The 26,858-nt window shown below is 49.0% G+C and overlaps 11 protein-coding genes across 11 annotated transcripts; 5 read left to right on the top strand and 6 right to left on the bottom strand.

Annotated features, from left to right (window-relative positions):
* Positions 1 to 231: 231 nt before the first annotated feature.
* On the bottom strand, positions 232 to 3,065 carry lysF (homoaconitase LysF). The gene is made up of 3 exons (XM_040844077.1): positions 2,673 to 3,065; positions 1,066 to 2,611; positions 232 to 1,016 (listed from the first exon to the last, which is right to left on the bottom strand). The coding sequence occupies exons 1-3, from the start codon at positions 2,971 to 2,973 to the stop codon at positions 533 to 535; spliced, it is 2,331 nt and encodes a 776-aa protein (XP_040696405.1). The 5' UTR covers positions 2,974 to 3,065; the 3' UTR covers positions 232 to 532.
* A 250-nt stretch (positions 3,066 to 3,315) lies between these two features.
* On the bottom strand, positions 3,316 to 4,470 carry ASPSYDRAFT_164225 (cytochrome b5 reductase family protein; the record flags this gene model as incomplete). Its single annotated transcript, XM_040843241.1, has 1 exon — positions 3,316 to 4,470. The coding sequence occupies one exon, from the start codon at positions 4,468 to 4,470 to the stop codon at positions 3,316 to 3,318; it is 1,155 nt and encodes a 384-aa protein (XP_040696404.1).
* A 384-nt stretch (positions 4,471 to 4,854) lies between these two features.
* On the top strand, positions 4,855 to 9,381 carry ASPSYDRAFT_164053 (uncharacterized protein; the record flags this gene model as incomplete). Its single annotated transcript, XM_040843222.1, has 7 exons — positions 4,855 to 5,886; positions 5,931 to 6,736; positions 7,517 to 7,762; positions 7,842 to 7,863; positions 7,919 to 8,191; positions 8,245 to 8,439; positions 8,494 to 9,381. 7 exons carry the CDS (start codon positions 4,855 to 4,857, stop codon positions 9,379 to 9,381), a joined length of 3,462 nt encoding a protein of 1,153 aa, XP_040696403.1.
* A 183-nt stretch (positions 9,382 to 9,564) lies between these two features.
* On the top strand, positions 9,565 to 10,972 carry ASPSYDRAFT_51713 (polysaccharide deacetylase family protein). The gene is made up of 3 exons (XM_040848344.1): positions 9,565 to 10,055; positions 10,123 to 10,842; positions 10,910 to 10,972. Exons 1-2 carry the CDS (start codon positions 9,950 to 9,952, stop codon positions 10,710 to 10,712), a joined length of 696 nt encoding a protein of 231 aa, XP_040696402.1. The 5' UTR covers positions 9,565 to 9,949; the 3' UTR covers positions 10,713 to 10,842; positions 10,910 to 10,972.
* A 146-nt stretch (positions 10,973 to 11,118) lies between these two features.
* ASPSYDRAFT_51712 (replication factor C subunit 4) lies at positions 11,119 to 12,639 on the bottom strand. The gene is made up of 5 exons (XM_040848343.1): positions 12,448 to 12,639; positions 12,173 to 12,393; positions 12,019 to 12,118; positions 11,546 to 11,968; positions 11,119 to 11,493 (listed from the first exon to the last, which is right to left on the bottom strand). Exons 1-5 carry the CDS (start codon positions 12,534 to 12,536, stop codon positions 11,268 to 11,270), a joined length of 1,059 nt encoding a protein of 352 aa, XP_040696401.1. The 5' UTR covers positions 12,537 to 12,639; the 3' UTR covers positions 11,119 to 11,267.
* Positions 12,640 to 12,717: 78 nt separating this feature from the next.
* ASPSYDRAFT_574763 (uncharacterized protein) lies at positions 12,718 to 13,629 on the top strand. Its single transcript, XM_040849376.1, has 4 exons — positions 12,718 to 12,743; positions 12,813 to 13,266; positions 13,358 to 13,426; positions 13,489 to 13,629. The coding sequence occupies exons 2-4, from the start codon at positions 12,939 to 12,941 to the stop codon at positions 13,584 to 13,586; spliced, it is 495 nt and encodes a 164-aa protein (XP_040696400.1). The 5' UTR covers positions 12,718 to 12,743; positions 12,813 to 12,938; the 3' UTR covers positions 13,587 to 13,629.
* A 43-nt stretch (positions 13,630 to 13,672) lies between these two features.
* ASPSYDRAFT_95397 (protein GET4) lies at positions 13,673 to 14,930 on the bottom strand (the record flags this gene model as incomplete). Its single annotated transcript, XM_040853114.1, has 4 exons — positions 13,673 to 14,259; positions 14,312 to 14,464; positions 14,535 to 14,791; positions 14,887 to 14,930. The coding sequence occupies 4 exons, from the start codon at positions 14,928 to 14,930 to the stop codon at positions 13,673 to 13,675; spliced, it is 1,041 nt and encodes a 346-aa protein (XP_040696399.1).
* Positions 14,931 to 15,289: 359 nt separating this feature from the next.
* ASPSYDRAFT_164387 (DXO/RAI1 family decapping nuclease) lies at positions 15,290 to 16,898 on the top strand (the record flags this gene model as incomplete). Its single annotated transcript, XM_040843256.1, has 9 exons — positions 15,290 to 15,364; positions 15,432 to 15,674; positions 15,742 to 15,773; positions 15,826 to 15,853; positions 15,911 to 15,922; positions 16,021 to 16,087; positions 16,147 to 16,317; positions 16,391 to 16,690; positions 16,753 to 16,898. The coding sequence occupies 9 exons, from the start codon at positions 15,290 to 15,292 to the stop codon at positions 16,896 to 16,898; spliced, it is 1,074 nt and encodes a 357-aa protein (XP_040696398.1).
* A 408-nt stretch (positions 16,899 to 17,306) lies between these two features.
* Positions 17,307 to 18,843, bottom strand: ASPSYDRAFT_73568 (tRNA dimethylallyltransferase; the record flags this gene model as incomplete). The annotated part of the gene is made up of 2 exons (XM_040850716.1): positions 18,789 to 18,843; positions 17,307 to 18,695 (listed from the first exon to the last, which is right to left on the bottom strand). The coding sequence occupies exons 1-2, from the start codon at positions 18,837 to 18,839 to the stop codon at positions 17,307 to 17,309; spliced, it is 1,440 nt and encodes a 479-aa protein (XP_040696397.1). The 5' UTR covers positions 18,840 to 18,843.
* Positions 18,844 to 19,195: 352 nt separating this feature from the next.
* Positions 19,196 to 20,086, top strand: ASPSYDRAFT_164296 (putative ABC transporter; the record flags this gene model as incomplete). The annotated part of the gene is made up of 2 exons (XM_040843249.1): positions 19,196 to 19,316; positions 19,377 to 20,086. The coding sequence occupies 2 exons, from the start codon at positions 19,196 to 19,198 to the stop codon at positions 20,084 to 20,086; spliced, it is 831 nt and encodes a 276-aa protein (XP_040696396.1).
* Positions 20,087 to 20,427: 341 nt separating this feature from the next.
* ASPSYDRAFT_82898 (Elongator subunit ELP2) lies at positions 20,428 to 26,479 on the bottom strand. Its single transcript, XM_040851179.1, has 13 exons — positions 26,031 to 26,479; positions 25,753 to 25,941; positions 25,657 to 25,692; positions 25,502 to 25,599; positions 25,242 to 25,396; positions 25,108 to 25,188; positions 24,945 to 25,055; positions 24,772 to 24,891; positions 24,337 to 24,711; positions 24,108 to 24,284; positions 23,874 to 24,051; positions 22,832 to 22,986; positions 20,428 to 22,752 (listed from the first exon to the last, which is right to left on the bottom strand). The coding sequence occupies exons 1-13, from the start codon at positions 26,042 to 26,044 to the stop codon at positions 20,443 to 20,445; spliced, it is 3,999 nt and encodes a 1,332-aa protein (XP_040696395.1). The 5' UTR covers positions 26,045 to 26,479; the 3' UTR covers positions 20,428 to 20,442.
* Between the last annotated feature and the right edge of the window lie 379 nt (positions 26,480 to 26,858).

Genomic DNA, 26,858 nt, shown 5'->3' with positions numbered 1-26,858 from the left:
ATAGCTGGCCTTTTTCAACAAGGATAAATGCGAAGGAGGGGAGAGTAAAAGTATCAGTGGTGGATGAAGGAGGCTGAGAAGCCCCAATGCATTGTTAGACTGGGGCTGAGGGGAAGAGACGACGTCGATGAGGGCGTCTGCACAGCCCCCACGCACCTGCATGGGAAAGGTCGGTATCGGCACAGCAGCGCAGGACTGTGCATACTGCATAGTCAACGGAACTAAACAGTTAGCACCTGATCTTGACGCAATACAAGTATGTGGCTGGTGCTAGTGAGAACTACGCAGAAAAACAGAATAGACAGGACTCCAAAACTAGTCTATATCGCTTTTACATACAAATTCAACATACTGGTCAAGACTCAGCAATGCAAAACACAAGCAGCTGAATGCATAGCCGCATCACTCAACGCCACTGAACATGTCAACCAATCTGCCAATGCAGTTGACTTCCTCTGAAAAAGCAAAGGAACACCTTGGGTATAATACAACAGAAATAAGCCTTCTCCAGTTAAGAACAGGCTCGCTGACTCTACGCGCCGATAGCATTCTTGACCCATTTCTCCAGACCCCCCTTTGCAATTATCTCCTGGACATTCGGAGGTAATTCTCCAACCTTGTGTGTCCACTTGGGTCCATTTTCGCCTTCTTGAACCTCGATGAGACTTCTCCGCACATCCCAGGTTAGGGTCCAACCCGTGCGACGAGTAAGAACCTTATCACCGGAACCAAATGCCTCACGGAGGCGGCTGATCAGCTGAGGAACTTCCAGACCCATCAGAGCATTGTTAATACTATTGCGTGAGAAGATGTTTCCGAAACTGCCAGACACAACCAGCGGGATCTTCTTCGCTAGGATAGCAGTAGCGGCTTGCTCTCGAGAACTTCCGCAGCCGAAGTTAAAGCCGCTGACCAGAATATCTCCCTCTTTAGCGGTAGCCGAGAATTTAGGGTCGTAGTTCTCCATGCAGACGCGGGCCATGACCTCGGGGGTCACATCATCCTGATAGGTGTATCTAAGAAGGTTAGCAATGAATGCTTCAAAGGGGCTTGTACTATACATACTTCCCAGGGTAGACACCATCGGTGGAAAGGTTGTCCTGATCGCAGAAAACGATCTCTCCAGAAACACTCTCGGGGAAACCAGGGTAAATCTCTGTCAGGCCTTGCTCAGATTCTTCAGCGGCAGGAGTCTCGGAGGCGAAACGCTTCTCGCCGTCCGCCACGAGATCATCCATTTGACCGATCAGCTTCTCCAAAGCCTCGTCGGCTGTGAGCATGCGGTCCTCCTCTCGGATGCCATCACCTTCACCACGAACCACTTCGGTCCAACCTTCGGGGGTTTCGTACCAGCCAGGGCCACTAAGCTTTCCGCTTAGGGCACTTGCAGCAACAACCTCTGGACTTCCAAGATACGCCTTTGCGTCGGTACTACCCATGCGGCCCTTGAAGTTACGGTTGGATGCACTGATACCAACCTCTCCAGGCTCCAGTAAGCCCTGGCCCATACCAATACATGGCCCACACCCAGCAGGGAGCGTAGTGGCTCCGGCTTCTAGTAATACCTGCCAATCTCCAGCTTCCTCGGCGGCTAATTGCTCGGGTATTGACGCGGCCGCAATATAGAATTTGACGCCGTCAGAAATCTTAGGAACCTTGCCACCGTTCTTCTCTGCAGCATCCTTGAAAACCTTTGCAGCAGCAGCAATGTCTGAAGCTCGCGAGTTTGTGCAAGAGACGAGATAGGCCTTGTTCACCTTAATGTCCTGCGCCTCAAGCTCCTTGAGTGGGGTCGCAACCTTGACTGAGTTGGGCCCAGAGATATAAGGAGAAAGAGTAGAAAGATCCAGGAAGAGCTCCTTGGCGTATTTGGCACCCTTGTCCGCAGTCATCGGGTTCTCAAATAGTTGTTCCAGAAGTGGGTGGGTGAATTGTTCAGCAGCTAAGGTCTTGAATGGACCATCTGCAAGTCCCATGGCCGAGGTTGTAGCCTTGGCTCTCAGCCATCCTTTCAGAACATCATCAATAGGGAACAATCCTGAGAGGGCACCCCACTCGGTCGTCATATTAGCAATGGTCAACCGAGTATCCACAGACAGGCCTCGCATGGTCTCCTCAGATCCCGTAAATTCAATCGCGTGATTCAGGACATCATCGTTGTTGAACAATCCGCAAAGAGCGACAATAACGTCCTTACCAGTGACACCAGCCGGTAAAACGCCCTTGAAGGTTACCTTCGCGACAGGGGGAATCTGCCACCAAGTTTTGCCAGTCGCCCAGACACTGGCCGCATCGGTTCTCACAATTGGAGTCCCCAGGCACCCAACGCCACCATACATATTACTATGGGAATCCGAGGCGACAGCTAGCGTGCCGGGCCAGGCATATCCCTCCTCTATCATAATCTGATGACCGATACCCCTACCAGCGGGGTAGAATTGCACGCCGTGTTGACTAGCGAACTCTTCAATTTGACGGTACTTCTGCAGGTTCTTCTCGGACTTATTCTGGACATCGTGGTCGAGGGTCATAACGATCTGGTTCGGGTTATGCAGATTAGACGCTCCAATGGAAAAGAACTTGGACGCCACGGGCCAGGAATTATCGTGCGCTTCCAGAGTCAGCTACCTGGCCAGATTCTTTGGTCAAGGGTACATAAGTCATATACATACTCATACAGCGGTGCGGCGAGATTGTGACATAGTCGCCAGCCTTGACAAATTTGCCTTGCGGCAATCCGACGGAGTACTTCTGAACGATCTTTTCTGTGAGAGTCTGAGGCACGGCTTTCGAGGAATGGAGTGCAGAAAAGAGTGCGGCGGAGGCGGGATCCTCGAGCTGCGACTGAAAAACCTCTTGGAATTGGCGTCTGGTGGATGTGAGTGTTCGTCGCTGGTAATTCTTTGACAATGCGCATCGCAGCACCGTCCAGCGGCGGCCGAGGCCGCCTGATGATACTAGTCGTGACTGCATGAGAACTGTATGCCAAACCCAGGCTTGCGGAGTGCGGAGTCTGGAGAAGATGGTGAGTCCAAATTCTTTTTCTCGACCTAGGCTCGTTCCCCTGCTTGAGTTTTGTTCCTGGCGAATCAAGTGGCGGTGATTATCATTGGTCTCCGGGGGAGCCTCGGCGAAAAAAAAGGTTAGCGTGCCAAGGACCTCCGTTATCGGAGCTTGTTTCCACAGTACACTTGCGAAAGGAGTACGGATGCTCTGTATACTATATAGGTAGATTCTAGTTGAAATTGGTAGTCTAAAGATGCATTATATTTATCTGTTACTACAATTACTTCATGGATATCAAGTTGGACACTATCAAAGCTTCCACACAGCCCAGTCCTTGAGGCCAAGCTCTTTTATAACTCCTTGAAGAGGGCCCTGCAGCTCCATACCTTGTGCCCAGAGCTTTGGTCCAGCCATGTAGCTGATGAACCCCTCTGGGCCCGATACGAGAATTAAATTACGCTTGCGAGCGTCGGGCGAAGGCGTAGCCGTCTGAGCGAAATCCAATATGGATTTCTTGCCAATGAACCTGTGTTTTTCATCGACGAAATATTCGACAGTAAATTGCTCGGGATACTGTGCCTTCAGAGTCTCAAGTTCTCGGACAATAATAGAAGTTTCTGTTTTGTCTTCTACCTCATTTGGGGCAGGCGCAATAACCGGTTTTGGTGATCTGAAAATCCGGGAAAACCATGACGTTTGTGTTTTGGCAGCAGTGTTCATAGTGTCACTGAGTCCACCCGTACAATCTTCTAGCCGTCGATTTGCCCAAAGAATGTGTATCCGGGGCTTGTTTGTTTGATCGGTGCGGCGAAGAAGGGTATAGCCTGCTTGAAGAGCCGGCGCGATTCCCGTCCCGCCAGCTATAAAGAGTATTGTTTGTGTATCCGATGGGATCTCGCACTCAATTCGGGGTCCTCGCACTTCAACCGCCGCGCCTAACTTAAGGCTATGCAAGTATCGCGAGACTTCACCAACGCGATCTTTACGGATAAAAAACCGCAAGCACTCATCGTCCCCGTCTGATGACGTTGAAGGTAGAGGTGTATAATCTCTGCCTATCTGAAGTTGTGGCTGCTTGAACATTACACTCCAGATCCCAGTCTTCCAAGCACCATTGTATACCTCGAGATTGCTCCCATCCAGCCTTGGAGGTTTAAGTGTAAACAAGCTGCCGGTTGACGATACGGGTTCTCGGGATACTAAACAGTATGGTGTGAAGCTAGCGGGGTTCAAAGTGGCCGAGCCAGTCCTAGATTCCTGTGTCCATCTAATGTACGCACCAATACCGACGGAGGTGGCCGTTATCAAGGCCAGTCGTAGCCACCGAGGTTGGGAAGAAGACGACGGAGGTTCGGGCGCGGAGTAACTGGCATGGCGTCGCTGCGACCGACCTAATGGCCGCAAGGCCACAGAGCGCGCATGTTGAGAAAGGAGGAAGCCTCGTAATCGAATTCTGGGCTTCATGGAACGGAAAGGAGTTCGAGGGTCGGAGCAAGAAATATCGGCAGCGCGATCTTGGACGGGATTCGTTCTTGGTTGCTCTTTTTTAGGTACAAGTACTATGCACTAGTCCCCATCGGGTACAACTGATGTTCCTCGTTATTATTCGATCTCCAGTCGACGAAAGTCTCGCCAGTCGGCCTCCTTCTATCTTATATTTCAAACTCCTCCGTTTTATGCTGCTCCGACGCTTCTGGGATCAGCCGTTTGTTTTTGGCTGGCCCTAGAGACTTCTTTGGTTGTTTCCCCCACTAACTGGAATGGAACCCTTTTCACGGCCGCTGTTCTGATTCACCACCACCGCAACAATAACTCCTTTCGACACACTACGCAGCTCCCAAGGAAGCCATGTCCCGAATAACTTTCTCGGCTTCTGAATTGCGGTCTGACCATGGCGCCAGGGACTCGCTGGAACTCGCTTCACTCGCCTCTTCCTCTCCTGAATCCGGTCTCGAGCTCTCCCGCACATCCTCCCCCTCGGGCATTTCGTCCTCGCGCAAGCTATCGCTAGAAGACGAAGACCCCCTTTCTAGCTCCAACCAATATGCCAATATCGGGTCTTCACGGCCGCGATCTGGCCGGTCATACTCTGTCTCTTCTGCATTCGATTTTGGAAGGAATCTGTTTCCCTTGTCCCAGACTGCTGGTGGTTACGCTCCCTTGGGGGCTCCGTCTGCGCTTGACGGAGAAAGCGGCCATAGCGACGGCTCGTTGGAAAGAAACAAGACATTGACATATATCAATGGTCTCTCCCTGGTGGTGGGACTAGTGATTGGCTCAGGGATCTTTTCATCTCCCAGTCAAGTAAATGCCAATGCTGGATCTCCTGGAGCTGCCCTTATTGCGTGGCTTGTTGCTGGTCTACTGGCTTGGACCGGAGCGGCCAGTTATGCTGAACTAGGCGGTGCTATTCCTCTGAACGGTGGCGCTCAGGCTTATCTCTCTAAGATATTCGGAGAGCTGGCAGGCTTTCTTTTCACTTGGTGCGCCGTCTTGGTGCTTAAGCCTGGCAGCGCAGCCATAATCTCAATCATATTTGGCGAATATGTTGTTCGAGCAATACTGGGTGCGGAGGTCGAACAGATCAATCCATGGGTAAACAAAGGAGTGGCATTTGGGGGTCTTTTTGTGGTGACTTGTTTAAATTGTCTCTCTACTCGACTTGCTGCTCGGATTGGCGACCTTTTTATGTTCTTCAAATTCGTGGCATTGATCGGAGTTGCCATCATTGGGATTATTGTTGCCGCTACAGGCCTATCGTCAAAAGGGAGGGCGAACGAGGAATGGAAGACGAGCTGGTTTGAAGGCACAAACATGGATATTTCCGGCTGGGCAATGGCGCTATATGCAGGTCTCTGGGCGTTTGATGGTTGGGACAACGTACGTTTCATCAACTATATCACCTCGGACATCCCACTAATAAGTTGCAGACAAATTATGTGACGGGCGAATTCAAGAATCCGAATCGTGATCTCCCGCGAGTGATCCATACTGCAATGCCTCTAGTTATCGTCTGTTATCTGCTCGCCAACATCTCCTACTGCCTGGTTCTTCCTCAATCCACGATCGAAGCCAGTAATACCATTGCGGTTCAGTTTGGTGATAAGGTATTTGGAAGTATAGGAGCCTTGATTTTCGCGCTGGTCGTTTCTGCCAGCTGTTTCGGCGCTTTAAATGCGACAATATTTACCAGCGGACGTCTAGTATACGCTGCCGGTAAAGAAGGTTATCTTCCTACATTTTTCGGGAATCTTTGGACTCAAGGCTCCTCTTCCAATGCTATGAACAGGCTTCAGCACCAGTCGTGGGTGAACAAAATCGTGTCTCGTCTTTTCGGCAACGGAACCTGGATCGGATATACTCCCATCAATGCTATGGCGCTGAATAGCATACTCACATTGTTATATATCATTGTTGGGGAGTTCAGCACCCTTGTTACCTTCTACGGTGTCGCAGGATATACGTTCTACTTCCTCACGGTGCTAGGCTTAATCGTGCTGCGTGTTCGTGAGCCGCACTTGGAACGGCCCTATAAGACCTGGATCTCAACCCCTATTATCTTCTGCTGTGTCAGCCTTTTCTTACTCAGTCGCGCCGTTATTTCTGAGCCACTGCAAACACTTATTGTAGTAGCGTTCATAATTGCCGGAGTACCTGTTTATTTCTGGCGCATTTATAAACGCGATGGCCAAAAGGCGTTCCGGGGATGGAAATTCTGGCAATCACGATGGTCATGAACTAATTTCACTACTATATTCGCTTCAAGCCATTCAATTTACCTCAGGTTACCGACTATTGCTTCTTAATTATATCACATTTTGTTTTGGTGATGCGTATCATGCATTGATATCAACTCGCATCCTGGGGTATGAAAGGATCAGGAACTCGCTATTTGTTATTTTACTGACGAACTCACGGCATGTTGGCTCTGGATGGGGAAACTTGTTTCAGCATTTGTATTATAGAGATTTTACTTGGGCTTGGCGATTAAAAGGACGGGATGATTATATGAATACTCGGTAATCCCAGCCAACAATTAATATATATAAAGGATGAATTGTCAGTTTACAGGAGATATGAGGATTATGAGAAGAGTTGTATCTTATCAGAGCCTTGCACAGCGATGTCTTGCTATTGTCCACCACCGCCACTTTTGACAAGCCTACAGCTAACCAACACCCGTACAGCACCTAGCCAACCACCTACCTATCTTTCTGCTATGCAGGTTGTACGAACGAAATCTTGCTACCCCTCAGCACAAGCTGATACTCGGCAATCACAGCGGCTACTCCACCTCCACTCTAGACGGAAACCACGACAGCTGCCGGGAATGTGACCCCAACATTCGCCTAGTCGCCGTGTTAGTCCGATCAGCGGCTTGTTGGCCCATGCAACACTTAGAGGGCACATGGTTATGAGGATCTTGGAGTTTTGTGTTTAATAATTCAAGTACCAGTCTCTCGCTCACCCCACACTGCTTTCTATTTAGCATTTGATACAAAATGGGTAGTCTTCAACCATGGGAACAGATTGTCTCAAGGAAACGTGCTATTCGCGACCAGGCTTTGAGACCATACATTGTCTCCGACATCAGTAACCGGCCACCTCGGGTTCATGCAGTTCAAAATCGGTCTTGCATCAAAGATGACCCATTGGCCCAAGAAATAACAGACATCCACAGCATTCCCGGCCTAGTAGAGGAACTCCAAAGAGGACATTTTTCTGCAGAGCAAGTTACACGTGCGTACATAAAGAGGTAAGTGCTCATTCAGGGTTGCGTTATCGATCTATCTATCTGTCTGTCTAATTCAAGAGCCTGCACTAACTCGATATAGGGCTACAGTAGCTCATCAGCTTGTAAGTCAAAGATACTGTGATCTACTCTCGGCAATCTCAATTGACACGACTCCAGACAAACTGTATTACCGAGGTATTATTTGAAGATGCCTTGATACAAGCCCGAGAACTGGATAAGGGGTTCAAGGAGACAGGCCAGGTGAAGGGTCCGCTTCACGGTGTGCCGGTTACAGTCAAGGACCAATTCAACGTCAGAGGCTATGATTCCACCATCGGCTATGTTGGCCGGTCGTTTTCTCCTGCTCAGGAGGATGCCGTCTTGATCCAGATGTTGAGAAAAATGGGAGCTGTTATTCTGGCTAAAACCAACCTACCACAAAGCATTATGGTCTGTTTTTTCTCTAAATTTGGACAGGCAACGGTATAACTGACGGTATTCAGTGGGCTGAGACAGAAAATCCTCTCTGGGGCCTAACCGTCAACCCTCGAAACGCTGCTCTTACACCCGGTGGTTCCACAGGGGGTGAGGCCACGCTACTTGCATTGCACGGGTCTATCCTAGGGCTTGGGACAGACATCGGTGGCAGTGTTCGAATCCCGCAAAGCGTCATGGGCTTGTATGGGTTCAAACCTAGCGTGCGTTTATTATCTTGTTACAACACCTTCAAAGTCATCTAATCAGAAGAATAGAGTGGCAGGCTCCCATACCGAGGAGTTCCGGTATCAACGGAAGGACAGGAACATGTCCCTTCGTCCGTGGGCCCTATGGCTCGTGATCTCGCATCGTTGTGCTACATAAGTCGCCTCGTTGCTGATTCCCGGCCGTGGGAGCTAGATCCAAGATGCCCGCCGCTTCCATGGAATGAGGGCGTCTTCCAGGATGTGCAGTCTCGACCATTAGTAATAGGCCTGATTCTCGACGATGGCGTGGTCAGAGTACACCCTCCCATCGAACGAGCAATTCGAGAACTTACAGCCAAACTCGAAGCAAAGGGCCACGAACTCGTCATCTGGGACACATCTGACCATCTAAACTGTATAAACCTCATGGATCGTTACTATACAGTCGATGGAGGGGAGGATGTGCGCCGCGATATTGCTTCCGCCGGAGAGCCCTTTATCCCGCACGTTGAAGCTCTGGTGAACAAAGGAAAGCCAATATCTGTCTACGAGTACTGGCAGCTCAACCGAGAGAGAATGGACTTGCAGAAGAAATATCTCGACAAGTGGAATACAACTCAATCACCATCTGGGAAATATATTGATGTGCTACTGAGCCCCACGTTGCCACATGCCGCGGTGCCTCACAGGAGCGTGCGCTGGGTAGGTTATACTAAGATCTGGAACCTCCTTGACTACCCGGCTGTCACTTTCCCCGTGGACGAAGTAAGGGCTGAGAAGGATGTCGTTCAATCGGACTATCAACCGAGGAATGAACTTGATAAATGGAATTGGGACATCTACGATGCCAAAGTCATGGATGGACATCCAGTCAACATGCAAGTGATTGGGAGAAAGCTGGACGAGGAGAGGGTATTGGGTGCCGCTACAGTGATTGAGCATATTTGGCGGAGTTAACCACTTGTTCTTGAGCATCGGCGGCCTTTCGTCCCCCATTTATGAGCGTATCCCCACTCCTGGCGCGGGTTGATGGAGCCCTGTCGCTTTCTCCGTAATTTGGAGGCGTGAGGGGTAACGACATTCCAGGGCAGCCCCGGTATACTAGTGATGAGTAAATGTACCTTACCGGCAGTATTAAATAGACCAACCAGATTACTATATTCCCAGATATATGAGCGCTTTACTGATCGGATGCCACTTTACTGAGCAAGGCGTCAAGATGCGATGAGCACGACCCCTCATGACGGAGCTGCGATAAGAGTTGCGGAGAAGCACCACTCCACCGAAAGTTACCTGCGCTTCGAGTGCCACGGAACATACGCCGAATTATAGGATCTGAAGGCTGATCCTATACTCCGTACTCCCGAGGCCAACTGCCATTGCGTAACCGATTAAACATCCTTACTTAACACCTCAACCAAGCTCACCCCACCCTTGCACAGTATAAGAGGTCCAACGGTCCCCAGAAAATCGTGCAATTTTCTTTCCCCAACACTGTTATCATCAGCAACAAAAAGTGAGCAACATGGGAAAGAAACGAGTACTCGTATCCTACGGCGTCGATATCGACGCTGTCTCTGGCTGGTTGGGATCATATGGCGGCGAAGACAGCGCCAGTGATATTAGTCGGGGTATGAACGGCCATACCGGTAACGTCTCTTATACGACAAGTTCAGTTGATCTAACGGAGAAAAAAAGGTCTCTTTGCTGGACACGTCGGTACCCCACGCCTCCTCAAACTTTTCCAAAAATACAATATCAAAGCGACCTGGTTCATCCCCGGCCATTCGCTCGAAACATTCCCTGAGGAATGCGCCAGGATCCGAGACGCAGGCCATGAGATCGGACTACACGGGTACAGCCACGAAAACCCTACAGACATGACAATTGAGCAACAGAAGATTATTCTCGATAAGACTTATCGCATGCTAACTGACTTTTGCGGAAAACCACCGCGTGGCACTGTTGCACCCTGGTGGGAAACGTCCCAGGAGATGACGGAGTTGCTGCTCGATTACGGAATCGAATATGATCATTCCATGCTGCACCATGACTGCCAAATGTATTGGCTCCGGACGGGAGATCAGTGGACGAAAATCGACTATAACAAGAAGCCGGAGACGTGGATGAAACCGTTGGAGAGGGGAAATGAAACTGGGTTGGTGGAGATCCCGGGAAACTGGTACATTGATGATTTGCCGCCCATGATGTTTATCAAAAAGGCACCAAATAGTCACGGCTGGGTGAATCCGAGGGATGTCGAGGATATCTGGAAGGTTGGTTTCTAACCTACCAATTTGCCTGTGTTGAAAGATGGAACTGATTCCTTAGGACCATTTCGATTACTTCTACCGTGAGTATGATGAGTTCGTATTTCCCATGACCATTCATCCAGATGTTTCTGGCCGTCCGCATGTTCTACTCATGCATGAAAGGTGAGTCTTTTCTCCGGAGGATGTTGGGCTTATGCGTGGCCAGTACTGACCGGTTAGGATCATCGAACATATCAACAAACACGAGGGCGTGGAGTGGGTGACCATGGAGCAGATGTGTGATGACTTCAAGAGCAAGAACAAGCCTCCTGCTGGTGCTAGGATGCCATCTTCTCCTGCGTCAGTGCCCAAATAGCCAGTAACGAACTAATTTAACCAATATATGGTGTTCACTCGCCCTTGTTCCTATCTGTTGCTGTAGTAGGTCAAGAGCAAGCACAAAGACGGCTTTAGCGGACTATCCATAGTCTTGAGATTAATACGTAAGAAAATACATTTGCTTCATTAGACTAACGTTGTTCGCCCAACTCCTTCAACACCGCAGGGTTTGCCATCAAGGACGCTCGCGCTTTATGACTTTGGGGGCTCGAATAGTTCCGGTTTCATGTTTATTTTGCAAAGTTTTGAGACACATCCGCTCAGCTGTAAAAGTGACTGCACACCATCCAAAATTCGCATATGCGTAAAGCCAATCTCGCGGATGAACTCTAATTTCGAATGTTCGGACAGGGTTGGAATCGTCTTCGTCACTTTGAACATAGTGCTTATAATGTCGTGGGAGGAGTATCCCAGATCCCTATTCGCAACATTAACTCACTTGAACCGATGTGTAGGAGAGGTGTAAGTACCATAGCTCATTCAGCGTTTCCAAAGCGGCATCTATCTTTCCCTCCCAGCAAGCTTTGATCATTGCTTGCACCTTAATTGGATGAGGGCTGTCAACCACGCGGAACACGTTATCCCCACTAACCAGGCCAAAGCCGGACCAGGTACTCTGCAGGTTGTTTAAAGCTTGTCGCATATCACCCTCAGCGCTGAATACCAGCGCTGCCAGTCCATCCTCCGTGTGTTCTACCTTTTCCGCATCACAAACCTGCTTCAGTCGCTTCACTATCTGTGCATCGGTCAACCGAGCGTAGCGGAGAATGGCACACCGGGATTGGAGTGGTTCAATAATTTTGTTTGACTGGTTGCATGCAAAAGCGAATCGCGTCGTAGAGGAGTATATTTCCATCGTCCTTCGCAATGCTTGTTGGGCACCGGACGTCATACTGAAAGTATTTCATGAGCGCGGAACCCAAACATATTCGCGGATACAAACCTATCTGCTTCGTCCAGTATAACAAGCTTGTGGCGGCCCGGGGGTAGTGTGACCTTTTTTTGCGCAAATCCTTTGATACGATTCCGCACGACATCGATACCTGGAAGATTCAATCAATCAGTCCGAGTGCCTCTTCAATTGGATGCAAGTATACCTCTCTCATCGCTAGCGTTCAACTCCAAAACAGCCTCCTTGTAGGCATCTCCCAGCAACTGTCGCGCCAGACAAAGAACTGAGGTCGTTTTCCCAATACCAGGCATCCCCGAGATGATAACGTGAGGCATGTTTCCATCCTTGGCAATGATTTTTAAGCGTTCAACAGTTTCTGTATTACCAACAACGTCGTCCAGAAATACTGGTCGGTACTTTTCGACCCTAAAGCAGGATGGTCAATTCCGAAACTCTCGCACCTTCTTTTGAGCCACGTACCAGGGCAATTCATAGTCCGGAGGGGCACCAGAAACATTAGCCTTTAGGGCATTGCGAGAAGCACTAGCTGAGGATTCAGCTTGAACCATGGTGGAAATTTTTGCTAATGCAATGGTGTTGATATGGTCGAAGGTGGCAAAGCAAGGTCACGATGTTGGGAGACGCGAAATTCGGCCCCGACGCGTAGCTATTTTACCGCTTTAGGTCACGGCCTATGTTTGCTTCGTTTGCATGGCTACGGTCTATCGTTGATTTGACGCTCCAGATACCGCAATGTGAATGTCACAGAAACAGTGGTATTGGGCATTATTAATAAATAGGCTCGGGCTGCTTTACTGACTTGCTGATTCTCTCGGTTATTTGAGATTGACCATATCGTCCTGATGACAATAACCAATTAGACCGAAATCGACGGCCTAGCTCATGCACCTATTCTTAACCAACAATTATATCTTTAATATCCTCGTTCGTTCTTGAAAGTATCGTACACGATGGGAACAACCTCCGTCCGCCGCAACCTCTTCCAAAATCACCTCAGCAGGCGCCCGGTCTCCACGTCCGGTCCAAGTAACGGGTCTTCGGGTCTTTCCTCCCAAGTGGCGCAGTTGAATGCCTCTGAAACCAATTCTTCCGTGGCTGTCGGCTCTATGGATGATAATGAGATTGTGGTCAAGGACAAAAATGGCAGCTACAAGCTAGAAATTCCTGTGTTGCCGCCTATCACGGGTGACGACGGGGACGACATGGAAGGCATTGAGGCGGGAGGAGGCCCTGGTGGAAACCCCACAGGTGCCACAGGGGCTACCTCTACAGGACAAGGTGAGATGAGTGGTGACGAGAAAGACAGTGCGTTGGCTTCATATTTTAATATGGGCCCTCATCCTAATGTACTAACTCCCCGCGGGTATAGAGATTGAAGCGGGCCTGGTAGAGATGATGTACCGAAATCGAAACAGACAAATGAGCAGCGAACCGCATGGTGAGTTTGCTTACTCTGCACTTCTGAAGTGAGACCGCTGTCCATGAAACTGACCCTGGCAGAAATCCTAAATCTTGTTCACCAGAGTCTCGCAAACAAAGTGGCTACATTGGAGGAGGACAATTGGATGTATGAAACTGAAATTGATAGCCGTGCATAGTGACAACCGGTACCTGTCAGCACACATCGACCTTCGAAATCACGAGATAGAATCACTGCTGTTGCGGTCAATTTGGCAGGAGCTATCTAATCAAGTTCCATGTTTGATGGTGGTGCTTCAACCTTCCTTGGCTGATTCCTTCCCTGTGGTGGTCTTCTGCCGCCATCCTGGCCGCCCCCGCCGAACAACATGCTCCCCATCATATCCAATAACGGATTTCCTTGTCTAGGAATGTTGATCGCGAAATATTGCTCCCCAATTTGGGCGAGTGCATCATCAAGGAATCCGGCCTCTCTGATTTGACTAGCATAGTGCGCAGTTAGTTGCTTGAACAAATCTGCAGTGCCTCGCTGAATCGACAACAGCAGCAAATTGAGGAAGTTTAACAACGGGAGAGCAGGGTAAACTCGAGCGTCGGAACTCGCACTGCTGACTTCTTGAACACCAAGATTCGGGTTCGCTGAGCTGAGGCGAGATGTGAATATCAAGAACGCTTTATTGGCACTGCGCAGGTTGCCAATCAAGAGGAATGGGATTACAGCGCGTGTTGTGTAAATACCCGCCGTATGCGGCTCGTCGTTTGTGTACCACTCATACTCGAGTTTTGCCAGTGTCTCGGCCGATTCGGAGGTACCAAAAGCAAGATGCTTTTCGGCCTCATAGGGCTCCTGGTCTGAACTGGTTGTTAGATATTGCCATGCACCTTTGTCGGTATGCAGCCGTACCTTCCGCGTACACAGTTCCAGCAGCATGATGTAGCTCCGGGTCCCCTCGTTCCACCGGTCCGAATCGGCCGCTCCAGCCAATTATTTCCTGAATAAACCTCTTCCTTGTAGGTTCCTCGGACGGGAATTCACGCAGGAGTTCGATCAAGCGCTCTACAAACCATAGATTATTAGTCGTGGGTGCTCTGGACGATAGTAGTAGCGAAAATCCCATCCAACTCACTCTTCCGAACGCGGCCCTCCACGTCGTCGTCGCCCCCAACAAGCTCCCAGCCTGCTTTGACATATACCTCGACCACAAGCATGATAGCTAGATCTCCTCCACTAGCTGAAGCCCCCTGCTGCGAGCCAGCTCGGAGGAGAGCAGTGGCTCCACCAGCCAATATCTCCGCCGCCGCATCATAATTGCTCTGTTTAACGTACCGCGCAGCGATAACTCGTAATTGTTGGTGAGCCTCATAGTATGCTCCGGAGGCAATCCTGGAGAAAAAGGCCAGACGCAAGTTAGCTTCTCCAAAAAAGAAACACACCTCCTATGACAGTTCACCAAGGTCGTAGGTGGGGGGAAATCTTACTTCTCTCGTTGTCGAGCAATAGTCTTGTCAATTCGTGAGGTCATTGTGTTTTAGTAGCCACCGCAGCGGCAATCGAGTATGTGCGGGAGGCTTCTGTTCTGGTGTAGACAGCAAATGAGAAATAGAAAATTTAAAAGGCGAAGGTCGGTTGCAGCGCGGCAGAAATGGTTCTTGAGTAGGAGAAAGTTGTTGCGCTGGACAGCTTTTTTGGTGGGGGCGCAGACTGGACTCCGGAGGGACGACGGACTGACTGCATGATGCGGATCTTTCTAGCCCGCTAAGATTAATACAAACACCGAGAAGCCTTTCCCGTCCAACCCCTTGGTTACATATGCGCTAACAAAAGGCTTCGCTGGGTGACACGCTCTTTATTTGATTAATCGGAGAACTCATAGTCAAGAAGATGAATCGAAATACTTTCGACATCCAGCCCATCGGCCGCTTCTATGGGTCCAGTGCGGCCATTCGACGGCCTAAGGTACGTACTATGGGCATCTAATAGTCGTCCTTGATATTCCAAAATATTTATTAATTTAAAACTCCAGGAAATTGCTTGCTTCTCCTATGATGACCAACATAGTTATCATCTTGGAGACTCGTCCCTGCGGTATTACTACCCGCCGCAACTGCCAGCGGATCTAAACCGCGGCTTTGAAACCTTCCAGAAGCTAGACGATGCGGCCGATGAGCACCTTGATGCTCTTCTAGACACTGTTGCCGCTCTGGAAAAAGAGTCTGGGAAGAAATGCGAAGCCGACATCATCACTTGGCGGGGAATGATGACCAAGGTAAGTTATACACCACGACTCCTATCACTTGAAGGCCTGGTCTGTAACTGAAAGTATGATCAAATAGATTCTCACTGCGCCATTCGATAATATGAATGGGTGCGTATGTAAAACCTATTAACTAACTTTTTGGCTAATGCTATGCGCGTAGATTTGAGATGAATGCAACGTGTTTTCAGGTAAGCTGTACCCTGTGGAACTCAAGGTTCCAGTCGTTATCTGACTTGCTCTGCTAGGGAACTATGTGCGTATGCTCTGATTTTTCATAGAGAAAGTGGCTGAGACTTAACTGTGTGTTCCTCTTCGAAGATTCATTGAGGAGAACAATGCATACAAAAACGAGCAGAAGCAAATCCAACAAAGACAAAGAATGCCACCAGGGATGGCTTCCCAAGACTTAATGGCGTACTGGGGTTCGTGACCATTTCTCTTCCTAACGGCAGTGTTGTTTGTTTTAATGACCCGCATATAGGCTATAAATTTGAGACTATATCTGTTCTCGATAAGACCTGGGACGCGGCAACCAGAGAGGAAATTGAGGGCCGCGAAGACCTTGTCGTGAATAACAATGCGCAGTATTGCTCAATTGCACGCACCGGAATTGGGCGTGCGAAACTCGTCCTCGGCGGCGAAGTCGATGCCAGTATGCTATTTCCGGTTCTCCGAAAGTCTCATGACGAATGTGTCTCTAACTGCATCCTTGTACCGTTTGACAGTTTGGGACAATAAACCAGAACGCAAGGAAGACCCCATCAATTGGGTGGAACTCAAGACATCTGCCGAGATCAGAAATGACAGAGACATGGTCAAATTCGAGCGGAAACTCCTAAAATTCTGGGCGCAATCTTTTCTCCTCGGCGTGCCCAAGATCATCGTTGGGTTCCGCGATCAAGATGGAATCGTACGTCGCTTGGACGATCTCGAGACAGCCAGCATTCCGAGCAAAGTGAAAAAATCAGGCCGTGGGACATGGGACGGCAACATCTGTATCAACTTCGCCGCATCGTTCCTGGAATGTATGTTGTCTTTCCCGTCTTGCATTCAATTTAATCATACACCTAACATTTTCATCTCCTAGGGCTCAAATCCACTGTCCAGGAAGGAGGAACATGGAGGCTCCGAAAACAGGAGAAATCTTCTGTCATTGAGGTATTCCAGGTTGAAGAGAGCGGTACCGGCGACATCCTTTCACAGGACTTTCTGTCTTGGAGGTCAACAACATGACCTCACTTTACATCTTTCTAAAATCTGGTCTTATCTATCGTGGGTAGCCAAGCTCTCTACAGGCCGCAGCATCGGTTAGCGTCTATTCATTATTATCAAGATCGCTGCCCATATTCGGCTGTTTGACAAAGCTGTCTTCCCCTTCGGCCGCCTCCTACTTACTTGGCCCGTCCAGACTATCTCCGCGCCAATCGAGCCGGTTATGCTACTACAGTTACCACGATCGGTCAGCCAACTCCCAACCTGCGACTTATTATATCCGTAAGGTGCTAGCTTGCTTGGCTGATCAACTTGCACGATGAGTAGAAGCTCTCGCCACCTCTACCGCTAAGATGGAGCATGCCCGTGGTTAGATTTACTTGGGGGCCCTGGCAATATACATCATTGATTGAATTATATATATTTATATTATTCAACAACTTCTTTTCGCAGTGTTTGTGAGTCCAGCTCCTTGGTGCTATCCTGGATATGCTGTTGAGTGTTCTCCAGACTCTCTTGTTGTCTCTGTAAATATGCACTTCGCTCTTTCTTCCTTGCCAAACTCTTCAGAACCTTTTTATGGGCGCTGCTGTGCATATGTACTTTCCACTGCTCCTCGTTTGTCATTGTCTTACGGCATATATCGCAAGTAATACACTTTGTCGCACCCTGGTTAGATGGTAGCGGTTGTGTCTCCTTTGCGTCTAGAGTTGTCCTTGCCAACTCTGAGAGTGATTTAGGGTCCGGTAAAGGCCCGTCCTTTAGGAGAGCTTCCACAAGGCGCTCTGATGGTTCCGTGATGCTCGTTGTCCAGTCTTCGACATTCGTGCTGTCCAAAATATAGAGACGACTGGTCATGCCCACCTCCGCAAGCCCATTCCAAAGCTTGTTGCGAATCCACTTGATTTGAGACGTGGCGTACTGACGGGTTGCAATCTTGACTGACTCGATACATGACTGCCTTATGCTCTCTACTTCTTTCTCTGTCTTAGAGCTGTCTTTGAAAGCATCAAAATAAGACGCCAGTTCTTTGAATCCGATAGATATCCAGACTCCCCGGGTCTGGTCCACAACGATGCCTTGGGCCTCATTCTCCTGGATGTAATCTCTCATACGGCTTGCCTCAGACAATAATCCCTGGTCGACCATGGCATCTACACGCCTAAACAACCTCTCTTGCAGTGCGGACTTTTCAGAGTGCACCCAGAATATCATCGTGTTAAAGCGTAATTGTCCTGCACCGGCAGCAGGATCATCTTTTCTTGCTGTCGCTTGTTTCGGCTGCCGTTGCTCGGCATACACCTGCGATGCTGGCTTTCCCGTCTGGAAATATATTTCCAATGATCGACGGATCTTGCGTGTATCTTTTGGATGCCATCGTTCCGCCATTATGGGATCAACCTCGCGTAATTTCTGCAAAACCAGCTCCGGCTCGGCATCAAGAATGGGCCACTTGACCGCTGAGTCAACATCCTCTGCTGGGTAGGAATCAACCTCTTCTTCTGACGAGTCTGACTCCTTAGCCACCAGCTGATCCTGAAACAGCACAGATTGTGTATAGTAGTGGGTACCGCCGACTAGAACTGGCAATTTCCCTCGCGCATGAATATCATCTATGAGGCGTAAACACTCTTTTCGGAACATCGATATTCGCCAAGGGTTCTCCTCCAAGTCTATACACCCGATTAAATGATGCGGTATGCCATTGCATTCTTCGGGGGGTATCTGATTCGTGATTATAGGGAGGCCACGATACATCTGCATCGCGTCCCCATTGATGATTTCGCCATTGAACCGAGAAGCAATATCAACTGCAAGCTATCTGTGTTTGTCAGCATCCACTGCGCGCACTTGTGAAACAAAGAGAGAGAGAGAGAAACAGGAAGAGGAGAAAACAGAAAGCCAACTCACCTTGGACTTGCCTGTGCCCGTGGCACCCACAACAGCTACGAGAGGCCGCATTGCCGAAACGCGTCGGGGCGAGAATAAGGAGGAAAGGAATTTGCGCATAAGAGAAACTGGACAATATTGATCGTCATGCCGAGCATCCCATTAAGGCTATAATTTTATCATTCAGGCAGTCTGGACTCTGGAACAGGGTGCGGCGATAAGGATAAAAGAAGAGGGTAGTTAGAAAAAAAGTGACTACATCCTTAGCTCAGCACCCCGCCTTATCAATTCGCTAGTAAGAGTTACATTGCGTGCTTTTAGATGAAAACAAGGTGAGTCATTACGTTGAATTTGCCTATATACTATCAGTTACGTCCTAATAGTGCCCCTCAAGCTCTTCTGTCGCCCCAGTTAGCTTCTCTCCCGCCATGTCCGACTCTCCAGACATCCACGTACAGAATTTAACTTACAAGTTCCAAGATGGCTCGCCCGGGTTGACAGAAGTCGGTCTAGATTTACCGGCGGGGAGTCGTACATTGCTAATTGGAGGTACATAATACCATATGAGCCTGAATATGCAGTGAAGCCCTGCTAATAACCACATTCTAGCTAATGGTGCCGGCAAAACCACCCTCCTGCGATTAGTTTCAGGTAAACGCCTAGCTCCCAGCAACACAATCGCAATCGCGAACAAAGATCCCTTCAAGGAAGGCCTCGAGGGCGTCACCTACCTCGGCGTCGAATGGGTCCTTAACAGCATTGTCCGGACCGACATCGACGTACCTACACTCCTTGCATCCGTCGGCGGCAACGCCTATCCAGAACGACGCGATGAACTTGTCGATATTCTTGACATTGATCTGCGATGGCGCATGCATGCAGTTTCAGATGGAGAGCGCCGTCGCGTCCAATTAGCCATGGGTCTCCTACGACCATGGCAAGTTCTCCTCCTCGACGAGATTACTGTTGATCTTGACCTGTTGTCGCGAAGCAACTTCCTTTCGTTCTTGAAGAGGGAGACGGAGACGAGACCGTGCACGATTGTCTATGCGACTCATATTCTGGATAATCTGGCGCATTGGCCGACACATTTGGTGCATATGCATCTAGGAAACGTCAGGCAATGGGGTCCTATCGAGAAATTTAAAAACGAAGCTCCTGCGACATCGGAGAATAGCCAGCTAGGGGAGATTGTCCTCAAGTGGTTGAAGGAAGATTTACAGGCTAGGGGACCGCGAAATGGGCGCGGTAACCAAGCGAAAACTTACGAGTCTGGGGGAATCGGGGGCTATGGTTATGAGAAGTATGATAAGAGATAGGAGGCATAATCTAGGTGCATTTCTTCCTCTATTGTTCTAACCTCTAGGGTTCTTCGAAGTTTCAGTTTTCACGGCCTTTCAAAGACCTTTTTTCAACCATGTGGCATGGCAAAGTATGCGAGGGATCTTCAAAGTATCCGCTTTTTAGACCTGGAGTTTCAACATTTCAACGTTCGTCATCAACCTTACATGAAATTTCTTTCAACATCCGGCAGTCAATTTTTGGATACGGGTTCATTTCCCAAAGAAAATTACTTATTTGGGTTGGTGTTTCAACCTTGGTACAGGAGTTCAACATCATGAGTCGGATTCAGGCCCACGTTTTGTTTTAGGTGATATTTGCGTATAAATCATAATTATGGCTCGGGCATCAAGCTTGAGATGCTGTATATACGTATTGAAGTGTCTTCGCTTGCAACAGCAAGTTCTAAGTTTTTCCCTTCTCCCGTCTCACTCAGATATGAGAGAGGACGCCATGATAGCTCCGTGATGGTTTTCGACGGTGAGTGGTGCCTATCAAAACTCACTAGCGGGCTCGCTTCTAGACTGTCCACGTTGATTTGATGAATCGAGAGTTTCCCGTCATCCTCTCCCACTGCAAGGAAGAGCAACCCATTATACGCGTGTGGGGAGAATGAGACGGCAGTGACTGAGCTCCTCGCAGGAATTGTAGCCCTACACTCGACTGACCCACCCGTTATTTGCCATAGTTTGATCGACTTGTCTCGACCCGCCGTAGCAAAGATCGAAGGTTGAGATTCTAATGCAGGGGCCCAGTCTGCATCAAGGATCATGCGCGAATGGCCCTTCGGGTTGGATGTCATGAGCGCAAAAGCTGAGGGCTCTGATTCACTTCGACGATAAACAGCCCACTGGCGATCTCGTCCAACGCTGAGTAAGTACCGATCATCAGATGAAAAAGAGAGGCTTGTGATGGTCAAAGTATGCGCTGCAAGTGATGGACGAATTTCGTGCCAATCGTCCGTGTCGTACAGGCGTACCACTGCATGATCTATTGAGCTAGCCTTGCACGCAGTAGCGATGACAGTGCGGTCGTGGCTCACAGCCACGGCGGATATCTCGTATCCATGGCCGTAAAGCTTTTCGTGCTCGGGCCACAAGGTGTAACGAGACAGCTGGTCCTCGAGGGGGGGACGGGTCGAATTCGATAGTATCGTTTGGTACGTATGCGCTTGTCCTGCACCCTCGGTCTCGACCGTATCAGATTCCACAGGGGCTTCCTCCCCCACAGCTTGATTGGACAAACCCAGTACCGGAATCTGCGCAGTGTCTGGAAGTTCGCCCTCTTCATTCTGTGCGAGCCCAGAAAGATTTTCGAGCAATTGGGCAATAGGTCGGGGTTCGTTGAATACTCGTAAAAGCTTTTCTTCGGCACCTGATACGAAACGTTGCGGTCCCAGTGTATCAACGCAATTTAAATCATAACCATGGATTTGGGGCCGTGAGAATTCGTGCCACGACTTTTTTCCATCGCGCAGCCATTGTGCATGGAGTCTGGTTGTTTGGTCCGCGCTTGTCGATAGAAGATACCCTCCAGAAGGCTCCCATTGGATTCCATTCGCGGATCGCACATGTCCGGTGATGCCTAGAGTCTGGACCCAGATATCAGCTTCAGCATCATGCACCCATGCCCTCCAGCTACCCGTACGCCCAAGGCTGACAACCTGTTTACCGTCCGGTGACCAGAGGCCAATCCAAAAGCCCCCAGTACTGCCAGTTGCTGTAGTAGAGCCTTTTTGTACACTAAGTTCTCCCATTCGTTCTGCAGAGAGCCATACTCCCGAGACTGGATCCTGCTCCCAGATAGTCAGAGTATTGTCCGCGGATGCAGTAAGAAGTTGCTGGCGCTCGGGGTTCGGATTCCATGCAGTAGTATATATCCAATCTTCATTACCGAATAAGAGAGCCTCGAATGTCATGGAATATTTGGAGCCTGCCGCTTCGAACTGATGGGCTTTGTTGGACAATGTCGGCTCAAGTCCACCCAGAACAGGGTCTTCGTCCTGTCCCGCAACAGCAGCCTCTCCACGGTTGAGTCTCCATAGTCTAACATACTTGTCTTGGCTTGCGGAAGCAAGCAAAAGGTCCCCTGTCTTGCTCTGCATGTCCGCAGTGAAAGAAAGCGAACGCACCCAGGCCTCATGGCCGGAAAGTGTAGCAGATACCTTGAAATGTGGCGTCACAACGGTATCTGCAGCAGCGTATATTTGAACGATATTGGTGGTGCCAGCAACCGCCAGTGCCGCTGGCCTGTCTTGTGTTTCTGTCGGAAGCGGGGCTAGTGCCAGCGCCAGCGGGAAATAATGTGGCTTCATCGGTATACTCTCCAACAGCTCGCCTCCCACAGAGTCTCCGGCATGTATCCTCCATATCTTGACGGTTCCATCAGCTCCTCCCGTTGCGATAATGTCAAGGCTTTCGTTTATAGAGATGGCATTGACTGAGCCGGTATGCTCTGTCAAAGCAAGCGCATGAGCAAATTGCCTGTGATCAGTTGGTTCGGCTCTCCATAAGCGCACGGTACAATCGACAGAGCCGGTTATGAGGAGCTTCGTTCCTGTCTTGGGACATGTGTAAAATCTGACGACGCTGACCTTGTCCGTATGGCCAACGAGAAGCGAATAGACACCACGATGTGATTCTTCCTGCATGCATATAGAGCGTTATGTTAAAAACGGGGACCAAAAGAAAAAAAAAAGGCGCCAGCTTTCTGAGTCCACATACCAGGGGATCCCACAAGGCTACATTATTATCTGCACCGTAGGCTAGGATGCCGGACTGAACATCCCAGTCCGCGGCGGCGGGGTGCCTATTCCCGCCGACGCTAATGTATTCGGTGGTGATGGAGACCATAGAGTCGACGGAGGAGGGTTTTTGGTCTTCCAAGTGGGTTATTAGGATTACCTAGGAAGATAAGTGAACAACTGGAAGAATATTGGGTTGGCTCCAGCAATCGGAGTAATAATGCCCAAGGAGGTCCGCCGGAGAAACGGTCGACTTTTTTGTGGCTTATCGATAACAGCCAAGAGGCAGGCAAGAGCCCAAAAGCCCACCCTCCGCTTTTTGGTCTTTTACCCCTCGACGATACCAGTTGAGACACTACTACTACTACTTCTCATACACATTTTTGCCATTATCACGTTATTTTGTCAAATAAGGTTAATAACTAACTGCAATGGCACAAAACGACCCCAACTCGATAGCATTTACAGTAGAATTCACGTACGTATTCTACTTTTAAGGAATCTCGAACGATAATAAATAATAAACTGATTTCTCAATGCGCAGGGGCGGCCTGGAGATTCTTTTTGACAATGAGCGCAAACATAATGTGACCTTGCCAGCTCGATTAAGTGATGGCAGCCCACCAAACATATCCTTTCTCCTCCAGTACTTGGTCGATAACTTGATGAAGGACCAAAGAAAGGAACTCTTTGTACTAGAGGATAACGTGTATGTGATTATGAATGAATGGATGCGGCAATATAGCTGACTCACAACAGGCGGCCGGGGATCCTTGTACTTATCAACGATGCCGATTGGGAACTGGAGGGCGAGGAGAAGTACGAGATTCAACAAGGAGATACTATTGTATTCGTTTCTACACTACATGGGGGATAGCCCGACCGCTATTTCCAGCCAATAATCGACCCATTATCTATCAAATATGCCGCATACCGCACGCCGAAGAACCGCCCTTGAATTCAGACAACATCTTCCACATGCTGCTGTGAAATCCTCTCAGGCTCGCGAGGGGTCCGTATACCACCTTGCGGCGTCGATACGCCGTCATTTGGAGACCCAATACCTTGGACTGAAGGGGTATTAACACCACTAGGAGGGACCGGGATCTCGATGTCTTGGGGTGACCCAGGAATGATCTCAATGGGCAGATCGGGAATCTTGATCCTGCGGGCCTCGTTTTGGTAACTCTCGGGGATTATCTAGAGGAGTTTCAGTCAATTTAGATCGCGCACGATATTATAATACAAAAACTTACTTCTATTATTTCGTCGCGGGGGAATTCTAAGAATGGAATATCCGCGGCATTGCACGCCATGAGGTAACCATAAAGAACCCTAAGCACGCTCTCATGGGCAATGATTAGCAGGTCATTCTGTTCCCTTTCAAGTTCCAAAATTATGGGTTCAAGTCGCACGGCAAGGTCATGGTATGACTATAATTAGTTAGTAACAAGGGGAGAGAAAGTGGGAGGTCAGTAGTCGCACCTCTGCCCGGGGATATCTATGGTGATAAGGGTCAAGCTCATGCTTAGCCACTTCATCTGGGTATTCTTCCCGAATTCGTCTCTCAGACTTCAATTCACAAACCCCGGGATTCAGCTGGCTCAGCTGAGATCTCTGCCGAACTTTATACCCTTTTTCATGCAAATCCTTTGCAGTCTCGACTGTTCGGTGCCTTGTGGAAGTCCAAACTGTCAAAGGCTTGAGCTCATAGTCGGTCTCTCCTTGATCAATGATTGCCTGCTTTTCGGATTGTCTGTCATTCAGCAAAGTTTCGGTCATTTTTCTAGCGTAATCCTGCCCCTTTTCGGACAGAGGGCCATCCGCCTTATAGGAATTAGCATCCACCGAGACACCAGCCTACCACAATCCAGATCATCAGCCGCTGCTCATTCACGGTATCTCTGAAGTGTCACCTACCCGGGCAAAGTATGTGCGTCTCGTCTTAATATGAAGATTGAGAAGATAAAACACTATCCGATTTGACAGGTAACCAAAACTTTTGTTGTTAACAATCAGTCTCTCCCCCGCATTTATCATCTTTTCACACAAGTTAGTCAGTTCTCGCACTATTTAAAGAAAGAATGATGCACCTTGATATAGTTGAGATCTTTTTCTTCCATGGTATGGAACTGAGGAATTCGAGCGGATATCCGAGCCAGATAGTGCTTGACAGCATCCTCAGATGTCCAGCCCACATACTGCTGACAGTCAGTATTCCATAGAGCCCACAGAAGCCCAGAAAACTGTACTAACATCTGGTGAGGATATCTTGACCCTGCGGACATTCTCCTCAATGATGCGATAGTCATCGCACCAAGACTCGATGAATAATGTCTGAATACAGTGGTGAGTATCACATATCTTCAGGTCAGGGATGTTTGACCAACCTCGATATCATGTTTGGCAAATTCATTTGCGAGAGATCTCCGGCCAGCGGCTGACGGGTTCACAGCGTCGTAGATGGCAATCTGGCCATTTTCCTCGTTCAGAAACTGATATATATCCTCACGACATCTTTTAACTATTTTCTGCCTAAGAAGAACTGACGATGCCGATGCTAACGGTAATTAGCAAACAGGAACGTTGGCTCACGAGTGTGAAGAGAAAAAGATACAAGATAGTATTCTGAGAATTGGGATATACATACCATTTACGAAGAAATAATCATCCGGGATGTCTTCCCCGTGGGGAATAGTAGCTCGTCGGTAGTCTCCTAGATGGAATATCCTGGTTTTGACACCTAGCCTACGATGCGATTAGGGGGACTCGGCAAAGTCTGGAAACCTGTTCGACCTAACTTACCATCGAAGGTACCGCGCCATCGCTACAGACATATGGCTAAGTAACAGTCAGTCTCGGGAATTTCGAGCAAAATTAGATTTACATGATTGAACGCACGTCTTGCCTCTCGCGGGAAGGCCTACAGTAATAATGACAATCCGGCCCGAGTGAAAAAGCCTACCAGACTCAGTGCTATATAGCTGAGCTGGGGCAAGATCGGCCTTTTCAGGTAAGTCATGGATAGCATCGACAAACGTTGACGACTTCCGTCGAAACCGTGGGGAGTTCACGACAATCTCCGCTGTTCTAGTCCAAGTCAGATCGCAAAGCATCTACCTTCTTTGCAAACGAAGGGATAAGTGAATCGCGTAACAGAGATGGGATCGGGAGCTTACAAGAGAGTATCCATGACAGTGTCGGGTGCCCAGTTACACAAGACAGAGCGTAAACTGCTTAGAAAGAAGCGATAGCAATACCTCCCTATCTACCAGGAAAGTGTCAATGATGAGCCGTCCCGAGTAGCTAAACCAAGACAAAAAAGATTAAAAAAATAAAATGTTGCTAAGCCGAAATGGCGGGGCGTGAGAAAGGAACTTAAAGAGCTAAGGTGCTGATAACTTGGAAGCTAGTAGCGGTATAAGTAACAGGCAAATGCAGGTGCCGCAGTCCAACTGCTAGGTAGCTCAGGAAGTGAGAATGTCAAGTTCCGAAAGGCCAAAAAAACAGCTAAACATAGCCGTGAAAATAAAGGAAAGGGAAAGAAGAATTCAGGAACAATCGCACGTCAATAAAACAAATCACGATGGCTCCCCAGTAACTTGGTAGTATCCCCATTATATCATCATGGATCTCGGCCAAACAGAAGATCCCGTCCCGGGAGAGTCCGAGGCGGCGCAGAGAAACCAAAGACGCGGTCTCAAACAACAGGTGACTTTTTTTCAAGGCTGAACTGCGACTCCTCAAGCTGCCCTTCGGAGACATTAACATCACCAGCCATTATCCTGCCGCTGCGGTGTCTCTTTTTTGCCGCCCTACCTCCCCCGACCGACCAGGCCTGACTTAACCAGCTCACTTGAGGTCATTTAGCATAACTCACACGCCCCAGGCTCAATCCCGGAGCTAACCTGAAATTCTCTTATTCCCTATCTTCCACCGACACCGGCCGCATTCACGACAACGTAACGGCCAATTCTGGTTCCCTTGGTTTTATCTTCGATTCAAAA

Source organism: Aspergillus sydowii, assembly GCF_001890705.1.
Source record: "Aspergillus sydowii CBS 593.65 unplaced genomic scaffold ASPSYscaffold_19, whole genome shotgun sequence".
Classification (NCBI taxonomy): Eukaryota; Fungi; Ascomycota; class Eurotiomycetes; order Eurotiales; family Aspergillaceae; genus Aspergillus; species Aspergillus sydowii.
Note: the sequence above shows the minus strand (reverse complement) of the source record. Positions and strands in the feature narration are given on the sequence as shown.